Here is a 21,952-nt window from a genome sequence, read left to right as displayed (position 1 = left end):
CTTCCTGCTCTTCTTTACCATCTAGAAAAGCATCAGGTGAAAGTGATCATTTTTGAAGAAGTAATGACATGAGTCCCTGGGTAAAAATGGATTCAATGTACAGCACGCAGAATGAACTGCTCAGCTCACTAAGCAAACACAGATGGAAGTTAATTTCCATAGACCTGGCCAGTTCAGGGATTCATACAGCTGTCCCCACCCCCCAAATTCCTTCTATACTACAAAAAAGGAGTTCTATGGTCAAAAGATGAGGTGGTACTTTCAAACAAGAATTTATTGTAATATCTTTGCTTGGTTCACACTTTTCTCTTTTACTACTATCGCCACCAACATATTTCTTTCCAGAAGAAATAGGTTAACGTAGAATTATACTATGATGCCTTTTTAATGATAGTTCTAGGGGATATATGACAGCACCCATAAATCAGCATCACTTACAAGATGACAATCCAGTCTCTTAGTCCTGGAACTGGAACTGTAGTCTTGACACCTGCAACTGTAAGCATTCAAATTCATACCCCACAATCTCTTCTTTATACAAAATAAGCATTTTAAAGATCTGATTTTCTGTCACCAGATGGTTGAAAAATGGCCAACCTATTGAAGGAGGAGTTGAATATAAACTTTTGCTCAATGGACGCAGGCTTCTCATCTCTCGGGCTGAAGTATCTGATGCAGGCCATTATCAGTGCATAGCGACCAACAAGGCGGGAGAAAGCAAACAAGAATTTGATGTGATTGTGCACGGTGTGTTACTTCTGTAGGAAAGGGAAAAAAGGGGGGATGTTTGGGTTAGACCTTTCCGCAAAACATTTTAAATATGTTTTGGTTTGGTGAGAACATAGGAGAAGAATTTCAGGATTTGAAATGGATTTAGAAGCTTTGTGATATTTATGAAAAAAAAGAAGACAAGTTATTCAAGAATATGCTAATTGTTCTAGGTCTAGGCTACTTTAGTACACAAATATTAAACCCATTCCTGCTCTATTAAACTTTTCAGACAAACTTTTATTAGGTATTTGGATATTGAACAAAACTCAGATACCTTTCTAGTTTTTCCTTCTTGCTACTATTTCTTTCTGCCGCTGCTTCACTGATTTATTCAATGTCTCAGTGTTTCTCAACAATGGCAACTTTCAGATGTGTGGATTTTAATGCTCAGAATTCTCCAGTCATCAAACTTAACCGGGGAATTCTGGGAGCTGAAATCAACACATCTGAAAGTAACCAAGGTTGAGAAACAGTGCACTATGCCCCATTGTCATAATTGTCATTTTCCCCATCAGTAGCATGCTATTGTGGGGTAGAGAAAGAATGTGTTATGGGAAAATAAATACCCAGTTTCTATTTTCAACACTTACTGCATATTTAATGAATATTTTGTTTTGGACCATTGTTTGCTAATTAGGAAAAGATTGCTTTCACTGGTTCCTATATAGACAGCTGGATAATTCATAGGAACACATTCAGAGAAGAAAAGTATATTGTATAAGCTTCTTGACTTACAAACTTATGCACTTATGAAGAAGCTTCATGACTAACCTTTGAATAAAAATCTATCTTGATTCTTTTGCAGTCTCTCCAACAATCAAAATGAGTGGTCCTTCTGAAAGATTTGTAGTGATACACAAACCAGTAACCCTGCAGTGTATTGTTAATGGCATACCAATCCCTTCTATCACATGGCTGAAAGATAATCAACCTGTAAATACTGCTAGAGAAAACATTGGAGTAAGTAAAAAGTTTTAAATAATATTGTAAAGAAAACACTTGTCAGTGTTTATCTTTTAAGCCAATATTGATTTGACATGATCAAAACTCTTCTCAAGCCGTTTTTTTCCATGACCTTTTTCTGAAAACATAAAAAGAGAAACAGCCTTTCAGATTTTTTTTGTGGCAAGGCCCCAGTTGGCTAATGCATTTCGCATTTCTCCCCCACCTGACCAGTATGTGCATCTCCTATAGGTTCGGTTGTAAATCTGTTTTATTCCAGCAAGCCTTTGACCCCACTGGATGGATGGAAGAATGGAGGGATGGGACAATTGACTGGGGGCATTCTTGCAGGAAGAGAGGCCAAGAGCAAGTATTTTGGGCATGCATGCTTGTGATGTAAATGACTTCAGATTGGCATTCTTTTAGACAAAGAGCAGTCAGATTAATTGACAAAGAGGGTGCACAAAGTAAATCCTTAATCTTTATTCACATTCTTCTGCCCCTTGTGCCCAGTAGCTCATGAGATGCTGAAGAGTCAGTAGTACTGGATAGTATATCCAACAGCTGTACACGTAACTTCTATGAATGCCCGATAGTTTGAAAGAAGATACCAATGTTTATTGTTTTTGCTCATATTATGATAGAAATCTCATTGATTCATTCATCATTCCAGAGAAATCTTGCTCTTTTTTTTGCTTTTGTTCTGGAGCAGCTGGAATCTTCAGGGTGCATTTTGCAGATTGCCAAGGCCTTAAAAGATGATGCTGGCAGATACACCTGTATAGCAACAAATGCAGCTGGTGAAGCCCAGCAATCCATTTATCTGCATGTATATGGTAATGACTTCTCATTGGCATTCAGTATTGCCTGTTGATTGCTAGTTACAGCCATTATGCTATGTGCCCAAATTTGTGCTCAGTTTTAGTACTCTGTAAGTATTCAGAGCTGGTAACGTGTTTGGGCATCAGATAATCTTGTCTGATGGTCAGGGTCTTTCCTCAACCACTTATAAAAATATGCCTTGAAATGTCTCAAGAGCATCAAAGATCAGAGGGTTTTCAATGGTTCAAATCCAAGCCAATAACATTTTGAGATGTATTACCTTTATTAATGTATATAATTTAAATCCTATCTTATTGCCCATAAGGCATTCAAAACTATGTAAACATGTACCCTATAGTATTACATATGTATGCACCCATTTAAAAAAGTTAAAATCCCTGTGAAGACCAACTCCAGTTGAGAAGTGTGGCTGAAGAAATCTACCCTGAGGTTTTGATCCCAGAGCTTAGGAGACCTGACCCAAGAAAGTAAAAAGTTTGTGTAATGTATTGGCCATAACTGTTTTAATCACTTGCTTAATATCTGACCTAGATTGCTGTATTGCTTAACAGTTGCTGTTACTGAAAGCCGGACTGGCTGTCTCCAAGCTGATAATTAGGCTTGGGGTGGGAAACTGTTACTTTAAACCTATTGGTTGCCACCTAGAGGCTAACAGTATAAATAGCTGTGCAGCAGCCATTAGGGCTGCTTCTGTTCTGAGTTAATAAACTTGTTTGCTGTTTCAATATTTCGTCTCGCTTAATGCCAAAAGAACAGAAGATGTAACAGTTTGTATCATACGTATTCAGGAACCTTGTAGGGAAAGATAACTACCAGAAAACTGTTTTATAATGCCAAGGATGGAAAGAATCAGTATGCTGATTGTTCAAGGAGTTATGATTAAAAGTATTAGATGTAAGCAAATTGGTTAGCATATAGCCTTTGATGTTTTAGTATTGCTAATGTTCCAGTAGGTCAGCTGTTATTGGGTAATCTACAGAAGTAGAACTTTAAGTACAAGATAATTTTATTTATTTATATTTTATTTTTCCAGATGACTCACATCTCTCAATTTTACTTTTAAACATTTGTCAACTAAGCCTTAGTAAGTTCTATCAGTTACTTAGAAATATCTACTTTAGTTTAGACTTGAACAAATCATGTCAGGAATCTTGTCTCTCAGCTCACTAATTTTTAAATGACTAATCCAAGTTGAGTTTTGTCATCCATCAGAGTGTTCTGATTCTGAACTACAAAACCAGGCATTGGGAGATGTAAGGCACCACAATCTTTGAAAGATCTCAGAGAAGAAAGGAAAAATCACTGCATTATTATGGCTACTCTGTAATTAGAAAAACATTGCTTTATCTCTAGGTCATATCTAGGCTCTTCTTTGAATCATACTAATCATTTGCTGTAGATTGTATGAATGGACATATACCTATGCTGGAAACTTGTAAACTAAGTACAGAGAAAGCCTGAGTACGATATGTCGAAATAAAAGAACTATAATTTTCTTCTCTTTTTTCAGAGCCACCTAGTCTGAAGGATGCAGGAATGCTAAGAAATGAGACTGTAATTGTGAACAATCCAATACAACTACAGTGCAGAGTGTCTGGAATTCCTTTGCCAGGTATATATACTCATAGCAATTCTATCTCGTCTCATAAGTCATGCCGAATTTTTCCACCTATTGTACTTTCACTGAACTCTGTAGAATAGCACATCTCTTTCTTGCAAAGGATCTTAAGTTTGTAATTTATTACATGTATTCATGCAGAAGCTACATTAATTTGTTGCTTAAGACTGGGACTTAGTTTAATTCCGTAGCAAGGAAAGTTTCAAAATAGAATTATTACACAGTATGTGGCATGGCCTAGACTTCTTTTTTATTCTATTTAATCTAATGAAGAAGTTCAGGAATGAACCTGAAAGAAAGACATTGGTTGCTCTGATTGACTGTTTTGGGAGAAAGCAGTAAAAAAAGAAAAATATCTAATATTTCAATTTCTGAACTAAATCCATTAATATAGCAGAGAATTGCATTGTCTGTGATGTTTGATCTGTAATGACTTATTTTCATATGCAAGTTATCATTTAATACTATAAAGCTCTGGTGCTCCCTGTAAATATGTCTTCAACACCACATCTTTCCTGGGGGAGAGAAGGGAAAGCTGTATTTCACCTGATATTTAATAGTATCTTGAGAAAACCTTGAGTGATATGGTAGCAGCTTATGAGGGCTGTCATATAAATATTACTCCACAACTTCCAAATGAAATAAGAAGGTGTCCTGAAGAAGAGAGCAAGAATAGGTAGGCAATGAAGAATGCTTTAACGGGCCATAGTGTGGGCAATTAGTCTCTACCCTGAAATTGTTTGCAACTTGAGAGTAAAAAAGAATTCCTCTTTAATTTTGTCTTCCTCACCATGGCCACGTGTTGGAGTGGAATAAGCAGGAAATACCTTTTAATCCCTCAATTTTCCTAATATCCCCTGTGCTGTAAACTACAACATATCTGTACTTTATCTGGGCATCTGTCAACAATGTAAGTGGTATTAGAGTAAAAAGTACCGTAACTTGAGTGTTTCCTTCCAATAAATTCTTTCATAGCTTAGTACCAAATATCTCTTATTTTATTTTGCAGTTGTCACATGGTACAGAGATAACCTTCCTCTCATCAATATTGCTGGCATCACTTTCTTGAACAGAGGGCAAATTATTCAAATAGATGCAGCCCAAGTCTCTGACACTGGGATTTATAAATGTGCGGTGACAAATGCAGCAGGAGTAGCTGAATTATTCTACAATCTTCAGGTCCATGGTAAATCCTGCTTCTCATAACAAAGTCATTCTTATCTGCCTTTCAACTGGCTATTTCAGATTTATTGCATGTACTTAGGTACTTTTTAAGGTCATTTTTCTATGCTGATTTGAGAAAAGGAGAGTGGTTGTTTGCAATATTTGAAGAATTCAAAAATGGGAAGCCTTTTAATTTTGAAATGCTTGTTTGATTGGGCTGCCATGCAATTAGGTTTGGAAGACAGGTCTCACTGCCTTAGTTCAGCAAACTGATACAAATATTTAATTACTGCTATTGTGGAAATCACATAGCCCACAATAAATTCAGACCCATTCACAGGGCCAGGTTTTAAGAAAATGATGTAATTCTAAACCACAACACTTTTAGATTCCCATCATTTTTTTAAACCCAGTCCTGTGACTGGCAATGACTTGTCAATCACAGACTTGACCAGATCAAACCTTTTATCAGGCAGAACAAGAAGATCTTTAAATTTATGTTCTACCTCCCAGTTTCATTGCCAGAGCTGATTCCTCTGAATACGAATGGGATGGGGACAATAATGTAATTGACCTGTTTTTTTCCTCTTAACTGACAAAACTTCATTCCTCTCATGTTTATTGCTTTATGGTACAAAACTATTTATCAGTGCTGGCACTACAATGTAATTGATGTAGACAATCATTACCTCACCACAAGAAACAAATACCTTTCTAGGAGTTGGGAATATCTTAACTGTTAAGCTGTTTTCTTAACTCTTAATTCCTAATCTTTTCCTCTTAACCTTAACTCTTTCATCTTAAGGAAACTCCTAAGGATAACCCTTAACCTTAACTCTTTTCATGGATTCCTGTGTCTCTTTGAAGACAAATCTTGTAAGTTCATTGCTAATATTTCGCATGCGGGCTTGGAAAATCTACACTCGTACAGTGGATTGAACAGAAATTCAATCCATTATTCTTTAAAATAATAATAACCTGGTGTAGTTCATTTCCCTGAGAACTCTTAATGGCTGTCAGCCTTGCAAGGTAGTCCAATCAAGAAGCACACCAAGTTACATTAACAGAATATTGCAAATCTGAAGGTACCTTTGTCTCTTATCCCTTTTACATCCCAAGAAACTAGGGAGGGTCTCTTCTGAGAAGTTTGCCATTACTTATGTTCTTACCATAAACTCTGAGATCAATATCTCTTTGTTTTTCTCCTGCTGCATTTACTGCAACACATGTGTATCTTCCCTTCTGTCCTCTGTCTCTTAAGGTCATTCCCACGTTCCACTCAGTGACCCAAGGAAGGGCTTGTTGATGTTATCTGGGAAGAGTTCGATCCTGTGACTCTGGACGAGGTAGACAAGATCATGAGGAAGCTGAGCTCCACTACGTCCTTATTGGACCCGTGCCCCTCCTGGCTGGTTTATGCGGCTCGGGATGGGACATGAGGCTGGATCCATGCAGTGATAACTGCTTCATTGAAAGAGGGCAGTTTCCCCACAGCCTTGAAAGAAGCGGTGGTGAGACCCCTCCTCAAAAAGCCTTCCCTGGACCCAGCTGTTTTAAACAACTTTCGCCCGGTCTCCAACCTTCGCTTTCTTGCGAATGTTGTTGAGAGCGTAGTGGCGCATCAACTTCCTCTGTTCCTTGAAGATACTGATTATCTAGACCCGTACCAATCGGGTTTCAGGCCCGGACACAGCACGGAGACGGCATTGGTCGCTCTGATGAATGATCTCTGGTGAGCTTGGGACAGGGGTTGTTCCTCTGTCCTAGTCCTATTAGACCTCTCAGTGGCTTTTGATACCATCGACCATGGTATCTCAGGAGATTGGGAGTGGGAGGCACTGTTCTTCAGTGGTTCTCCTCCTACCTTCTGGAACGTTCACAGTCGGTGTTGGTGGGTGGGCAGAGTGTTGTGACTCAGGGCCAGCCTGTGGGTCCGACAGCCGGGTCCGATGTATCGGAGGACTCAGATGTGGGGGAGGAGGGAAACGAACCGGCTGATGATGATTTGGAGGCTTTGCAGAGTCCTCAGCCGGGGACCTCTTCTCAGCTGTGTGAGCCCGAGAGTGCGGAGGATGATGACCCACAGCTGGCCCTGTTCAAGGACGCCCGACGCAGGAGGCAGACGAGCAGGGACAAACAAAGAAAGACTATGGGACTCCTCGGGAGGAGGCACAGGGAGACCACGCCCTGAGCTCTCTATAAAAGAAGTGTTTGGGGAGGGGCTGGTTGCTGAAAGCAACTTTTCCGCTTGAGAAGACAAGCTCTTGTGTTTTTGTTAACTGCGTAATTAAATCTTGGCAGAAGCCTTTTAGCCTTGGACGCTTTCCAGACTCTTCTTTTAATTAGGGGTTGCGAGAAGAGGGCTGGTTCAGAACAGTTTGCTTTCAGCCACCCACCCCTTAATACTACGATGGAGCAGCTTCTTGCCGAGAATGCCCAGCTCAACCAGCAACTCACCTTGCTGGCCACTCAGGTGGCACAACTGCAGGCTCAGGTACATGCTGCCCCCCCACCCAGGAGGAAATGTCAGATAGCTATGCCGGATAAATTTGCTGGTAAACCAGAACTGTTTCCTGCCTTCCTGGGACAATGCCAGCTTTATATCAGCGTGAGAGCAGCTGATTTCCCCACTGACCGAGATAAGGTGGGATTCGTGTTGAGCCTTCTGTCGGGAGATGCAGCTCGTTGGGGCACGCCTCTGTTGGCACAGCCTAGCCCTTTGTTGGATAACTTTGGGGGGTTTTGTGACCATATGCGCCTCATGTACGAGGACCCGATTAAGGCGCAGACCGCCACCCGACGTCTGAAAGCTTTGAGGCAGGGTCAGCGCCCCCTACAGGCCTATATCAGCGATTTCCGGCTGCTTAGCCAGGATTCCGCCTGGAATGAGGCTGCGCTCGTGGATGCCTTTCAGGATGGCTTGTCATAGGAGATGTTGGATGAGCTGGCCCGCGTGGACATTCCCTCAGACCTGAATGGGCTGATCCATCTTTGTCTGCGGATCGATGCCCGGCTGCAGCAGCGTAAGAGTCGCCGTGCCACCCCACAGACCCCTGCCGCCCCTGTTGTGCGTGAGCCCCCAGTCCAGAGGGAGGAGCCAATGGAGCTGGGTGCCGCCAGGTCCCGTCTATCGGTGACGGAAATGGACAGACGACGAACGGAGGGGTTGTGTTTTTACTGTGGGGACCCTGGACATTTGGCTGCTTCTTGCCCGAAGAAGCGTCAGCGGGCGTCAGTGACCAAGCCTGCCCCGAGAAAGTCCCCTGCTTTGCTATCGGGAAACGGCCCGAGCCCGATCTAGACGGTGTGAAAGATCGGGCGACCCACAACGATCACGCCGAGCGACGCCGTTCCGACGGTGCCTGTGAACCTCCACGGCATTTGATTTTGGAGGCACGACTGATCCTTCCTGGCAAGCCAGAGGGGATTCCGGTCCATGCCTTAATTGACTCTGGGGCTACCACTAACTTTATGGATTCGGCCTTTGTGGCCAAATGGGCTGTTCCCCAGTGTCCGGTGGATCCGCCCATGCTTGTGGAGACCATCGATGGTCGAGTGCTCCTGTCCGGGCCTATCACGGCCGCCACGCAACCCGTGTGTATGGCCATCAGTACCCATGTGGAGGCCATTCAGTTTTACGTCACTTCGGATCTGCACTTCCCCGTGGTCTTGGGACTGGCGTGGCTCCGGGCGCATGATCCACAGATCTATTGGTCTCAGAACTTGGTCACCTTCCCAAGTTTGCAGTGCGTGGACCACACCCGCCATATCTGTGCCGGCCAGGTGGAGGGTTCCCCAGGGGTTTCCTTGCCTCCCGAACTGTCCGACTTTGCTGACTTGTTCAGTGAGTCAGAGGCGGACCAATTACCCCCGCACAGGCCCTACGACTGCTCCATTGACCTAGTCCCTGATGCGCCTCTCCCAGTGGGGCGTTTGTACTCCATGTCGGAGCCCGAGTTGGCTGCATTGCGGGACTTCCTGACAAAGAACTTGGCTCGTGGATTCATCCGGCCCTCGTCCTCGCCAGTGTCTGCGCCCGTGCTCTTCGTCAAAAAGAAGTCGGGCGAGTTACGACTTTGCTGTGACTACCGGAAACTCAATGCCATCACGGTGCGTAACCGCTACCCGCTGCCCCTCATCCCCGAGCTCTTGGACCGACTCCGGGAGGCTAAGATCTTCACGAAACTGGACCTGCGTGGAGCTTACAACCTCGTCAGGGTTCGGCCGGGTGATGAGTGGAAGACGGCGTTTGGTACTCGCTATGGACATTTCGAGTACACGGTGATGCCGTTTGGCCTGACCAACGCCCCCGCTGTGTTTCAGCATTTTATGAACGACATCTTTCGGGATCTGTTGGACCAGTTTGTTGTGATTTACCTGGACGACATCCTGATTTACTCCCCGTCGCGTGAAGCGCATCATCAGCATCTCCGTCAGGTCCTGCAGCGCCTCCGGAAACATCGGCTGTTTGCCAAGTTGGAGAAGTGCCAGTTCTACCAGGTGACCATTGATTTCTTGGGCCACCGCATTTCTCCTGAGGGCATCGCCATGGATCCGAGTAAAGTTGAGTCGTTGCAGAGTTGGCAACCCCCGCGTCGCGTGAAGGATGTTCAGCGACTTCTTGGATTTGCCAACTACTATCGGACATTCATCCCTGGCTTTGCTGCCTTGACAGCCACCCTCACCCGGCTCCTGCAGAAGAAGACTCGGTTCCAGTGGAACGCCCCCGAACAACAGGCGTTCCAAGCTTTGAAGGACGCCTTCATGAAGGAGCCCATCTTGAAGCATCCTGACCCGCAACGGCCGTTTGTCGTGGAGGCGGACGCCTCCGACATTGCCATTGGGGCCGTGTTACTCCAGGCAGCGACGCCCAACGGTACCCTTTTCCCTTGCGCGTATCACTCTCGGAAATTGAACCCCTCGGAGCGCAACTATACCATCTGGGAGAAGGAGCTGCTGGACATCAAGGCGGCGTTCGAGGCTTGGAGGCATCATCTGGAGGGGGCGCGGCATCAGATCGAGGTCCGGACGGACCACAAGAATCTGGAAAGCCTGCAGACCGCTCGGAATTTGAACCAACGCCAGATCCGGTGGTCCCTCTTCTTTGCGAGGTTTGACTTCCGGGTGCGGTACATACCAAGCGGGCACAACCAGAGAGCGGATGCTCTGTCCAGGAAGCCCGAGTACACCCGAGTGGAAGACAAGCTTCCGCCCAGGACAGTGATCCCCGTCGAGTCTTTTGCTGCGGTACGGGAGCCGGTGGATGTACGGGCTCGGATCCGGGAGGCGCAGCAGCAGGAGGCGTGGGTGGCTCAGCGGAAGGAAGAGGTGGGGCCAGATTCGCCTTGGTCGGTCACGGATGGACTCCTGTATTATCGTGACCGGCTCTATGTTCCAGGAGGGCCACTCAGGGGACTCGTCCTCAGCCAATGTCATGATAACCCGGCTGCGGGGCATTTTGGCCTGTTCAAGACTCTGAACCTGGTCTCCCGTACTTTCTGGTGGCCCCGAGTCCGACACGATGTCCAGTCTTATGTCACCTCCTGCGTCCCATGCAGGCAGGCCAAGTCAGCGACAGGGGCCCCGCCTGGTTTACTGCAGCCTTTGCCAACGCCCAAGAGACCCTGGGGGGCTGTGTCCATGGACTTTCTGACGGATCTACCCCCATCCTCCGGCTTCACGACAGTGTTTGTGGTGGTGGACATGTTGACCAAGATGGCGCACTTCATCCCCTGTCGCGGCTTACCGTCAGCTCGCGCCACTAGTCGCATGTTCATCCAACAGGTGTTCCGGCTGCACGGCCTTCCCGATAGGGTCGTCTCCGATAGGGGGGCCCAGTTTACAGCCCGCTTCTGGCAGGAGTTGATGCGGGCGTTGGACATTAAGGTTTGCCTCTCGTCCGCGCATCATCCTCAGACCGACGGGGGTACCGAGAAGGTCATCGGCATCTTAGAGCAGTATCTGCGCTGCTATGTTAACCTGCAGCAGGACAACTGGGTGGACTATTTGGCCATAGCCGAGTTTGCCTTTAATAACTCGCAACACACCTCCACGCAGATGACACCGTTCTTGGCCAACATGGGTTATCACCCCAGGTTCTTCCCTCTTTCTCCCGTGGACTCACCGGAGCCGGCAGCGAACGAATTCATGGCGGAGTTACAGGCGATCCATCGGTTGGTGCGACGGCAGCTGGAGAAGGCCAAGGCCGACTACAAGAGGTTCGCCGATCAGTCGAGAAGGGATACGCCTCCACTATCGGTGGGGGATCGGGTCTGGCTGTCCACCAGGAACCTACCATCCACTCGGCCGGCGAGGAAGCTGGACCACCGTTACCTTGGACCGTTCCCAGTCGAGGCCGTCATCAACCCGGTCGCCTATCGTTTAACTCTGCCACGTTCCCTGCGCGTGCACCCCGTCTTCCATCGGTCCTTGTTGGTCCCCGAACAACCGGCCTGTCCACTTCGCCAAGCGGAACCTCCCCCATCAGGAACTCGTGATGGAGGCAGCACCCCCGAGTACGAGGTCGCCAGCATCAGGGATTCTCGCTGGCTGAAAGGTCGCTTCCAGTACCTGATCGAGTGGAAAGGGTACGGGCCGGAGGACTTCACATGGGAAGACGCGACCGCCGTTCATGCCCCTGCGTTGGTGACTGCTTTTCACGAACAGTTCCCATCCCGACCGCATCCGGATCGGCAGACCCGAGGGAAGGGCCCTGCGGTGCGGGATAGTGTTGTGACTCAGGGCCAGCCTGTGGGTCCGACAGCCGGGTCCGATGTATCGGAGGACTCAGATGTGGGGGAGGAGGGAAACGAACCGGCTGATGATGATTTGGAGGCTTTGCAGAGTCCTCAGCCGGGGACCTCTTCTCAGCTGTGTGAGCCCGAGAGTGCGGAGGATGATGACCCACAGCTGGCCCTGTTCAAGGACGCCCGACGCAGGAGGCAGACGAGCAGGGACAAACAAAGAAAGACTATGGGACTCCTCGGGAGGAGGCACAGGGAGACCACGCCCTGAGCTCTCTATAAAAGAAGTGTTTGGGGAGGGGCTGGTTGCTGAAAGCAACTTTTCCGCTTGAGAAGACAAGCTCTTGTGTTTTTGTTAACTGCGTAATTAAATCTTGGCAGAAGCCTTTTAGCCTTGGACGCTTTCCAGACTCTTCTTTTAATTAGGGGTTGCGAGAAGAGGGCTGGTTCAGAACACAGAGATCGACCCCGAGACCTCTCATTTATGGAGTTCCTCAGGGGTCGGTCCTCTCACCTCTCCTGTTTAACATCTATATGAAGCCGCTAGGTGAGATCATCCGTGGTTTTGGAGTGGGATATCATCAGTATGCTGATGATACCCAGCTTTTCATCTCGACCCCAAACCACCCCAGTGATGCCCTCGACGTGATGTCCCGTTGCCTGGAAGCGGTCCGGGTCTGGATGGGGAGGAACAGGCTTCAACTCAACCCGGACAAGACTGAATGGCTGTACATACCGGCATGTCAGGAAATTCAGATTATTCCATCTCTTAATATTGGCGGTGAGTTATTACCCCCTGTAGATAAGGCTCGCAATTTGGGTGTCCTCTTAGATTCACAGCTCTCCTTAGAAGATCATATAGGAGCTGTGACTAGAGGGGCCTTCGCCCAGGTTCGTCTGGTGCGCCAGTTGCGACCCTATCTGGACCTGGATGCCTTGCGTACAGTCACTCATGCACTTGTGACCTCTCGTCTAGACTACTGCAATGCTCTTTACATGGGGCTGCCCTTGAGAACCACTCAGAAGCTTCAGCTGGTACAGAATGCAGCTGCACAAGTTCTTTTGGGGGTCTCCCGATACTCCCATATTACACCTCTGCTCCGTGAGCTGCACTGGCTTCCAGTTGCCTTCCGGGTAAAATTCAAGGTGCTGGTGATGACATACAAAGCCCTACATGGTATGGGTCCGGATTACCTACGGGAGCACCTACTGCCGGCGTCAACTTCCCTCCCTCCTTTACGTTCCCACAGAGAGGGCCTCCTCAGGGTACCACCGGTCAGAGAATGTCGGCTGGTGACCCCCAGGGGGAGAGCATTGGTGGGTGCACCAATCATTTGGAACCGCTTACCGGCTGAACTCCGGATGGCCCCCGACCTTCGCTCCTTCCGGCGTGATCTAAAAACTTATCTATTTGAACAAGCCGGCCTGGCCTGATGGGTTTGGGTTTTAACATTATTTTAACTAACCTACTACATTGGGCACAATCATTTAACTTTAAATCTTGTATCCTGTATTCTTATTTTTATTGCCCTGTACACCGCCCTGAGTCCTTCAGGAGAAGGGCGGTATATAAATCAAATAAATAAAATAAATAAATAAAATAAAGTAAGTAAAATCCTCTGGAAGGATGCTGTGTTACACTGTAGTATCTTTTCAGAGTGTTTATGTGGCCCTAGAGAACTTTAGGAATGCTCCTTTCACTTCTGTAGCAAACTGAATTACAACGAGAAAAATAGAAAGCGGGGGAGAACCCACCTCTTTAATCCACTTTTGAACTGTATAAAAAGATCTTCTTGGCTTTCACAGTATGGGTTTTCAAAGATCCAAAGGTACATCTACTGTATCTTTGCATGCAATATTATTTGCAAAAATATAGATTTAAACTATCGACCAGCACATAATATTTCACTTTCTTTTTTATTAGTTCCACCCTCCATTTCAGGAAATAATGAAATGGTAACTGTTGTAGTTAATGATCAGGTGTGGTTGGAGTGTGAAGCTCATGGAATTCCTGCTCCTATTCTAACCTGGTTGAAGGATGGCAGTCCCATTTCTAGTCTTTCAAGTGGACTCCAGGTAATTTCTTAGCTCCATTAATGCATGAAGGACATTTACCCACAGTTTAGAGATGGGATTTCTCCATAGAACCTGTCTCTTTAAATTTTGGATAATAAATTATATTCATTAATTAATACTTCAAATTCACCTAAAGCAATTTTACACATAAAGCAATTTTATCTGTGTTAATTCATAAATAAAATCCAAGCCCAGAGTTACCCTGAGATAAGATGGGCAGCCTATAAATTTTATAAATAAATTTTTAAAAACTCCATAGTTGGATAATATTTTGATAACAAAGCTAGCAATAGAATTATTGCTAGAATTAAAATTAGAACTCTCTAGAATTATTCATTAGGGAAGACATTACAAAAAAGGGGGGAACAGCAGAAAGAAGAAAAATGTAAACAGTGGAAGTAATATTAGAGATTTCTGGGCTGATGCAAAAACATTTCACATCAGGAAAATTGTATTATGTGAATAATGAAAGTTAGTACTCTTATGCTGTCTAATTCAACCTATGTGCCATTTTTTAAAAAAACAATTCCATTCTCTTTTTAGATTTGTTCTGGAGGTCACATCCTGGCACTGACAAGTGCTCAGATCAGCGATACTGGAAGATACACATGTGTTGCAGTAAATGCAGCAGGAGAAAAACAAAGAGATATTGATGTCAGAGTTTATGGTAAGAACATAAGTAATGTTTATACCAAGAATTTCATAAGCATTCTTGAGGGGTACCTTGAGGGATTACAATAGCCTTCCCCAGCAAGCTGTTTTGGAATTTTGTAGAACTGTTGTCCTGACATATTTTGATGACCCCTGGCTGTGATGCTTGATTAGATTTCTAAAATGACCCGTCTGGTTTTTATTATACCACAGAATCTGGAAGTGATATCTTATGTTTATTTTAATAGAATGGACTTCATAAGTTTCATAGGTATCTAACATGCCCTGTCATAGGAAGTCTTATTCAAATGAATGCTATGTTTCTTTGGGACAAGTAGATAGTAATTCAGATGTTAATCATTTACTTCAGTTACTGAAAATTTGTACTTAAAAACTAAGAACAAAAAATCTGTAGATGTTTGCTTAAATGATTATGAGGATTTGCATATTGTCTTGAGACATTTTAGCAGAGCTGCTTTTCAGAGCTGCTCTTATATTGCATGCCTGATTTTTTTTAAAAATTATGAAATTACAACTGCAATGCATGAAAAATAAAGATTGGCAAACAATGGTATAGCTGGATTAATCGGAGAACTACAATTGGCTGCAGTATTCTGTTAATGCGTACATTGTTGTAAAAATAGTGGTATGCAAAACACTTGAAATTTGAAACTGCTGAATTTCAGACAGTGTTGCAACTTTACAACAAGTGTTGTAATGCTACTCCAACTATTCTGGAACTGTTCCAATTCCAAACAACCAGGGACACTTCAAGTTTGGAATACTTCCAGAGTGATAAAAGCTAAAATCCTTTCAGTAAATTTAGAATAAGCCATTGCATCTTAAAACAACACATAAGAGCACAGAATAGGGCTCAAAACTCTAAATGTTTTGCATTTGAAATATTTTACATTCTTTCAATTGTAAGCACATTTTAAGATCTCTAGAATCCTCCCTTCATAATTCTAAACTAATTTTTAATGGAAGAATTTAGGGCTGATATTATCAGGTTATGGCACAACTGAAAAGCCCAAAAATCCTAAATATTTTAAAAAGTCAATAACAAAAGAGGAAGAATGGTAACTGACCTTGGAAAACTCCATTTAGATGAAATTAATGTATTAAGTCACAGGTCGGCAACCCGTGGCTCCGGAGCCGCATGCGGCTCTTTAAGCCGTCTCCTGCGGCTCCCAGTCGCCCGGTGCGTGCGCACCTCTCCGAACGGGCAGTGGTGTGCACACACCTCTCCAAATGGAGAGTGGCGCCACCCATTTGGAGAGGTGCACGCGCACCTCTCCGAACGGGCGGAGGTGCGCGCGCAGCTCTCCAAACCTTTGGAGAGGTGCGCGCGCACCTCCGCCTGAACGGGCAGTGGCACCGCTTGTTTGGAAAGCTGCTGCAGCCCATTTGCAAAACTACCGCCTTCGGAGGAAGGCAGCAGCCTGTGAACGGGCCGCGGCAGCTTTCCAAATGGACGGCACCACTGCCTGTTCCGAGAGGTGAGCGTGCACCTCTCTGAATGGGCGGAGGTGCGCGCGCAGCTCTCCAAACCTTTGGAGAGGTGCGCGCACACCTCCGCCTGAACGGGCAGTGGCGCCGTCCGTTTGGAAAGCTGCCAGATGCCCCGCAACCTCCGGGTGAAAATCCTCCATCTTCCCTCTCACAGCTGTCCCTTAAAAATTCCGTTCCTGGTGAGGCCCCGGGCTTTTAAAAGCCACCGGGGCCCGGCCGCTGTAGGCGAGGACCAGCTTCCTGGCTTGCTCCCTCTCTTTTCCGCAGGCATTATTTGCTCGAAAGTGTTTGTTTATTGCTCAAATGATGTTTCTAATTAGCACTTCGGACCATAAATCTGAGCGGCTTTTGTTTTCCAACTGATTTATTATTTACCAGAGCATTGACCTCAGATGGGGTGGTGGGGAGAGAGAGATGGGGAAGCCTCAAACCGAGAGAACAGCGGGGATCCATCCACTCGAGGCCTGCGAATAGAAAGGAGGCTGGCGCCGAGCTAAAGCTGCCAACCCGTGCCTTCTCCCTGGCAGGAGCCCTGGGGATGGGGATGGGGGGGTTGTCGGGAAGACCGGCCCCTCGAGCATAACTCGGCTCTGGGACACAGCCGCTGGGAAACCGAGTTGGGGGACCTCTAAGTAGCAGGCGCGACCAGCGGAGACGCGGCTGCAGATGGGCTGGAGCACTCTTGGGTGTGGAGGCGAGGGTGCGGGGCCCTTAGCCGGGGTTGTTTCCTTGGCCTCTCCTGAAAGGCGTGGATTCCTAGAGAGGCAATCTAGCCTGCACCACGAGACGGGAGGTGTCGTCGATGAAGCCGTTTGCCTCCTGCCTTGTGCCCGAGCCCATCCCAGTTCCGGGATTTCTACTCCTGGCCAGATTAGATCTTCAACTGTACCTTGCCACCCGGGTCCCTCTATTTTTGAGGGAGGGGAGAGGGAGGAGAAACTTATTGTAAAAAAAAATAGAGGGAAAAGACTCTGCTGGAAGCAATTTCTGCTTTACAAAAGCCACTAGGGCCGAGAACTTCACACATGAGACCACTGCAGCTGGACTGGGCGAGTCTATAGGTGCTGCCGTACAACAGCCACCGATGGTTTCTAGTGGGATGCAGAAGGCTATGGCCTCTCACAAACCTGGTTTTGTGTTCCGGCTACGCGATTCTCCGTCAGCCCGCTCTTCACGGCCCCCCTGAGGGACGGGAACCAGAGCAGTGGACTGAACAAAGAGATGGGGGGAAGGGATTGTTGGGAGCAACCGGTGCACCCCCTTGCCAATGGACCTGGTGCCTTGGAGAACACTGGTCGCCCTCGGTGCCCACCGGCTGCTGGGTCCTACTCAGTTCTAACACCCGATGGGATGGATGAACGGAGAAGATAATGGGAGAGGCAAGACTTGGCCTCAGTTGTCCTTCAAGTTATAGCAATCCCAAAATCCCAGGAATGCGGGATTGCTTATTTCCAAGCACCTCGGAGAGAACAAAGGGTTCCAGCAACACGGCTGAAAATTATTGTTGTTGCTGTTTCCCGAGTACTGAAAATCTCGTTGTTTTTAATTGAAATACAATTGTGCACACACATATCCCGTATGTCACCTATTTAGCACCCAACTAGAAAATAATATATATCTTGCTCACACGTAGGCTACTGAAGATTTCCCCAAAATATTAAAGAATTCTGTAAGTATCTACTGGAATGCGGGGGGGGGGGGTTGTTAGTGGCGAATGAACTTTTTTCTCAGAAAAGAGCCAGTACTTTCACTTAGCTCTCCCTTTCTGTAAAATAGTTTACAATTTATTTAAGATTAAGCACAAACCTTTTTGCGTGGAAGCCTCGGCTGACCTGCTTACATTGGCACTTAAGAATAAATCCCCCTTTGAGAGGAAAAAAAACTAATAAATCTCGAGATACTGAAATGTGATAATTGTTAAAACAATTGCTTCTGAGATCGCTGGCTGGACTCCAGCAGGAATTCCATTTGTAACTACAAATATGTGCCAATCTCCAAATTTGAAACCTCTGATATTAAACCATACCTACTGATGGTTCATTTTCCAACTAATATGTTAGGTGCACTGCACGGCAGTGGCGCCGTCCATTTGGAAACCTGCCACGGCCCGTTTGCAGGCTACCGCCTTCCTCCGAAGGCAGTAGCTTTGCAAACGGGCCGCGGCAGCTTTCTAAACGAGCGGTGCCACTGCCCATTCGGGCGGAGGTGCGCGCTCACCTCTCCAAAGAGGAGACCCGTCGCCGTGCAGGCGCCTCCCATTTTGCGCATGCGCAAAATGTTTTTTGCGCATGCACGTGTGCATGCACTTTTTGTGGCTCCCACTTTTTTGTTTGTGCAATGGAACCGGTTCCGTGTGGCTCTTTTCCTTTTTCCGGTTGCCGACCCCTGTATTAAGTAATACATGATGAAGAATTTATTACAAATGGATTGATATGGGATCAGCTTCTGTATGGGTTTAATTTATACTATTTCACAAGTATATTTAGGGAAAACTCATATTGGTTTGCTGAATTATGCTCCTCTTTACAAATGAGCTTCTGCCAACCTAGCAGTTCGAAAGCACGTAAAAAATGCAAGTAGAAAAATAGGGACCACTCCGGTGGGAAGGTAACAGCGTTCCGTGCGCCTTTGGCGTCTAGTCATGCTGGCCACATGACCACGGAGACGTCCTTGGACAAGCGCTGGCTCTTTGGCTTTGAAACGGAGATGAGCACCGGCCCCTAGAGTTGGAAACGACTAGCACGCCTGTGCGGGGGAACCTTTACCTTTACCTTTACCTTTACAAATGAAATCCCTTTTTGTTGGGGTGGTGATTCTACCATGGATGGAAAACACATGAAGCAGATCATTTTGTTCTTCTGCATTTACTCTGGAGCATTCCATTTATGTTGGGTAGTTTCCCATACTGTCTTAGTAATGCTGCTAATATTTTTGAGAAAGGTTAACTGATGAAAATTGATACAATTAATGCTGATATCAGACAGTGACTGCTTCATAGAAAGTGGGTGGCTTCATTCATCTTAGTGAAAAGAGTTGAAACTAATTACTAATGTGCTGCTTATTCAGTTCCACCTAATATTATGGGAGAGGAACAGAATGTCTCTGTGGCAATGGGAGAACATTTGGAACTACACTGCCAAAGCGATGTGATACCTCCACCCATGCTTCAGTGGCTGAAGAATGGTCAGCTCCTGCAGAAGAAGCTGGGTCTTACCATTACTGAAGGTGGAAGTATTCTGAAGGTAATTATTAGAATGACTTAGATTTCCCCTGTGAGCCTTGTTCATGTTTAGGATTCTGGACATTAATAGCTTTTTGAATGATGTTGAAACAACTTCTTTCTTCTGATGGAGGAAGGAAAAGCTGTGTAGCTTTTGATGTGTTCTCCCAAAAGCTATTGAGTTAATTATCCAAAAGCATATCCAGCATTGGTGAATAGGTCTTGCTTGAACACTGTGGGATAGTAAGGGTTTATATTGTGGGCAATCAGCACTAATGATTATGGATTAAAAAGAACTCTGGCATGGATCTTGCTGAAAACAAATTTGGATGAGGGACAAATGTGAGCAGGAACAAAATCTGGCTAGTGTTGTTGTTGTTTTTTAATCCCATTTATATCCCGCCCTTCTCCGAAGACTCAGGGCGGCTTACAATCTAAGAAGCACAAATCAATGTCCTTAGCAATAGCCTTCATTCTATGTATATGGCTGCTTATTAGGGCTTTCACCCCCCCCAAGCGGCATTTTTACAAAGTCAGCTTATTGCCCCCAACAATCTGGGTCCTCATTTTACTTACCTCGGAAGGATGGAAGGCTGAGTCAACCTTGAGCCTGGTGGGACTTGAACCTGCACTAATTGCAGGCAGCTGGTGTTACCTAAGGAGGCAATAGCCCCCCAAAGGTGGGGGGCGGGGGGGAGAGGAAATCTAGGAGAAGATGGTTTTGTGTTGATTTTCTAAAAGATAATAACAGTGTTGGTATAACTTTCCAAGTTTTAATTGCTGTGCTCTTATCGGAGAGCTGCACTGGGAATACAGTTTTGGCTGAAATGAATAGAAATTTAATGAGCCAGAATATGCAATACCAAAAAAGGTTCCCATCCCTGTACTAAGGCATTCAGTATTAAAGAAAATAAAGTAGAAAAATAATACTTTAAATAATTTTTTTCCACACAGAGAATGTCTTCCTTTACAGAAATCAAAATAATGTATTGGGTGGATAAGTAATAATGCACAGTGATGAGTATCAAAGGTATCGTCAAAAATAAGTTTGTTGATTTGTTTCTTGCTAGATTGCACAAGCACAGGTGCCAGACACTGGACGCTATACTTGTGAAGCAACAAACATTGCTGGGAAAATGGAAAAAAACTACAATGTCAAAGTATGGGGTAAGGTTTTCAGCCATCAAGAATAAGATGGAAGCATCAGCAATAAGTGTAATCTTAGAAATGTATGCCACTATTTATTTGCCTATGAAAATCATATGGGAATGACTGTTAAGAAATACAGTCTTTGTTTGCTCCCGTAATCAGAAGCAGTGTTGGACAGTTTTTGGTGTCTAAATTTAAGAAAATTGTCCATCTGATTTAATGTCATTCTGTTCCTTAGAGCTAGAATTCTGAAAGCTGGAAATATTCAGCAATCGTGAAGGCTTTATTTTTTGGAAATTCTAGTGAATTTACTAACTCAATGGGGGAAAATGAAATAAGAGTTGGAAATAATATTATGCACTATAAAATCCAATTGTTAAAACTTAAGGATCTCTTTGGTTTTTAAAAACACCTAATTTGTCAAAATATTCTAAATAAACTAAGAAATGCGTTTGCATTCATTGTTTAATCTGAGAATACTAATGCTTGAAACAAAGATTTGTGTTGAGAATTTAACTTACATTTTCTTCTTTCTCTGCTGATTTTGATGCATTTAATTTCTTTATAGGTTGTATTAACTGGAGGTGATTATTTATTTCTGATATTTGCCTTCTCTAGTGCCATCAAGTATTTACAGTTCAGACTCAGTGACTCAGCTGACTGTAATTGAAGGGAACCTCATCAGCATGATGTGTGAATCCCATGGAATTCCACCACCTACTCTGGCATGGAGGAAGAATGGTAAGGAGTCATACTTTGTGAGGATCAATCACAAAGCCTGTTAGTCCTTTCGGTTCTGTTGAGCCCTGGTTTACAGAACAGAACCTAAATTAACCATTCTGCTAGATTTCTAGAAATCAGTATTATTGGTTTGATCAGCAGTACCTACTGCAGATATCAACATCTAATTCTAAAAATTTCTTTTGTTTTAGTACAAAGGGCTTCAAATAGTCTGGATCCTCTTTGATTTAAGCTTACTGTGGCAGTGACTTGAAATGTCAAGATGAAGAAGCTTGATGAGATAGTCTTTAAATTATATTTACACAAAGCTGCTTTGTACTTCCATCTAATTCCCCCCCTCCTTCTTACATCTTATTTGACTTAGCCAGAGTGCAAACTAGTGTTTTCTTACCTATTTGGATTCCCAAATTGCATTGTGGCTGGTCGTTCTAGGATTAGCAGTTCCAACACATCTGGAAAATTTCAGGCTACAGAAATTAGGGGTTACATACTGTCTTGTAAGAGTATTAAATGCTTTGAGAA

At 45.0% G+C, this 21,952-nt stretch overlaps 1 protein-coding gene across 1 annotated transcript in view; it reads left to right on the top strand.

Annotated features, from left to right (window-relative positions):
* Window positions 1–21,952, top strand: part of HMCN1 (hemicentin 1) — a gene marked incomplete at its 3' end in the record, with an annotated part of 484,864 nt that overhangs the window by 319,302 nt on the left and 143,610 nt on the right. The window contains 10 exon segments of the mRNA XM_081325521.1: window positions 578–747; window positions 1,577–1,731; window positions 2,426–2,549; window positions 4,067–4,168; window positions 5,184–5,360; window positions 14,006–14,157; window positions 14,701–14,824; window positions 19,387–19,562; window positions 20,611–20,707; window positions 21,308–21,430. Coding sequence (XP_081181647.1) covers window positions 578–747; window positions 1,577–1,731; window positions 2,426–2,549; window positions 4,067–4,168; window positions 5,184–5,360; window positions 14,006–14,157; window positions 14,701–14,824; window positions 19,387–19,562; window positions 20,611–20,707; window positions 21,308–21,430 — 1,400 coding nt within the window.

The sequence above is a fragment of the Vipera berus genome, assembly GCF_964194415.1.
Source record: "Vipera berus genome assembly, chromosome: 3".
Taxonomy (NCBI): domain Eukaryota; kingdom Metazoa; phylum Chordata; class Lepidosauria; order Squamata; family Viperidae; genus Vipera; species Vipera berus.
The sequence above is the reverse complement of the archived record's forward strand: the minus strand, read 5'-3'. Positions and strand labels throughout refer to the sequence as shown.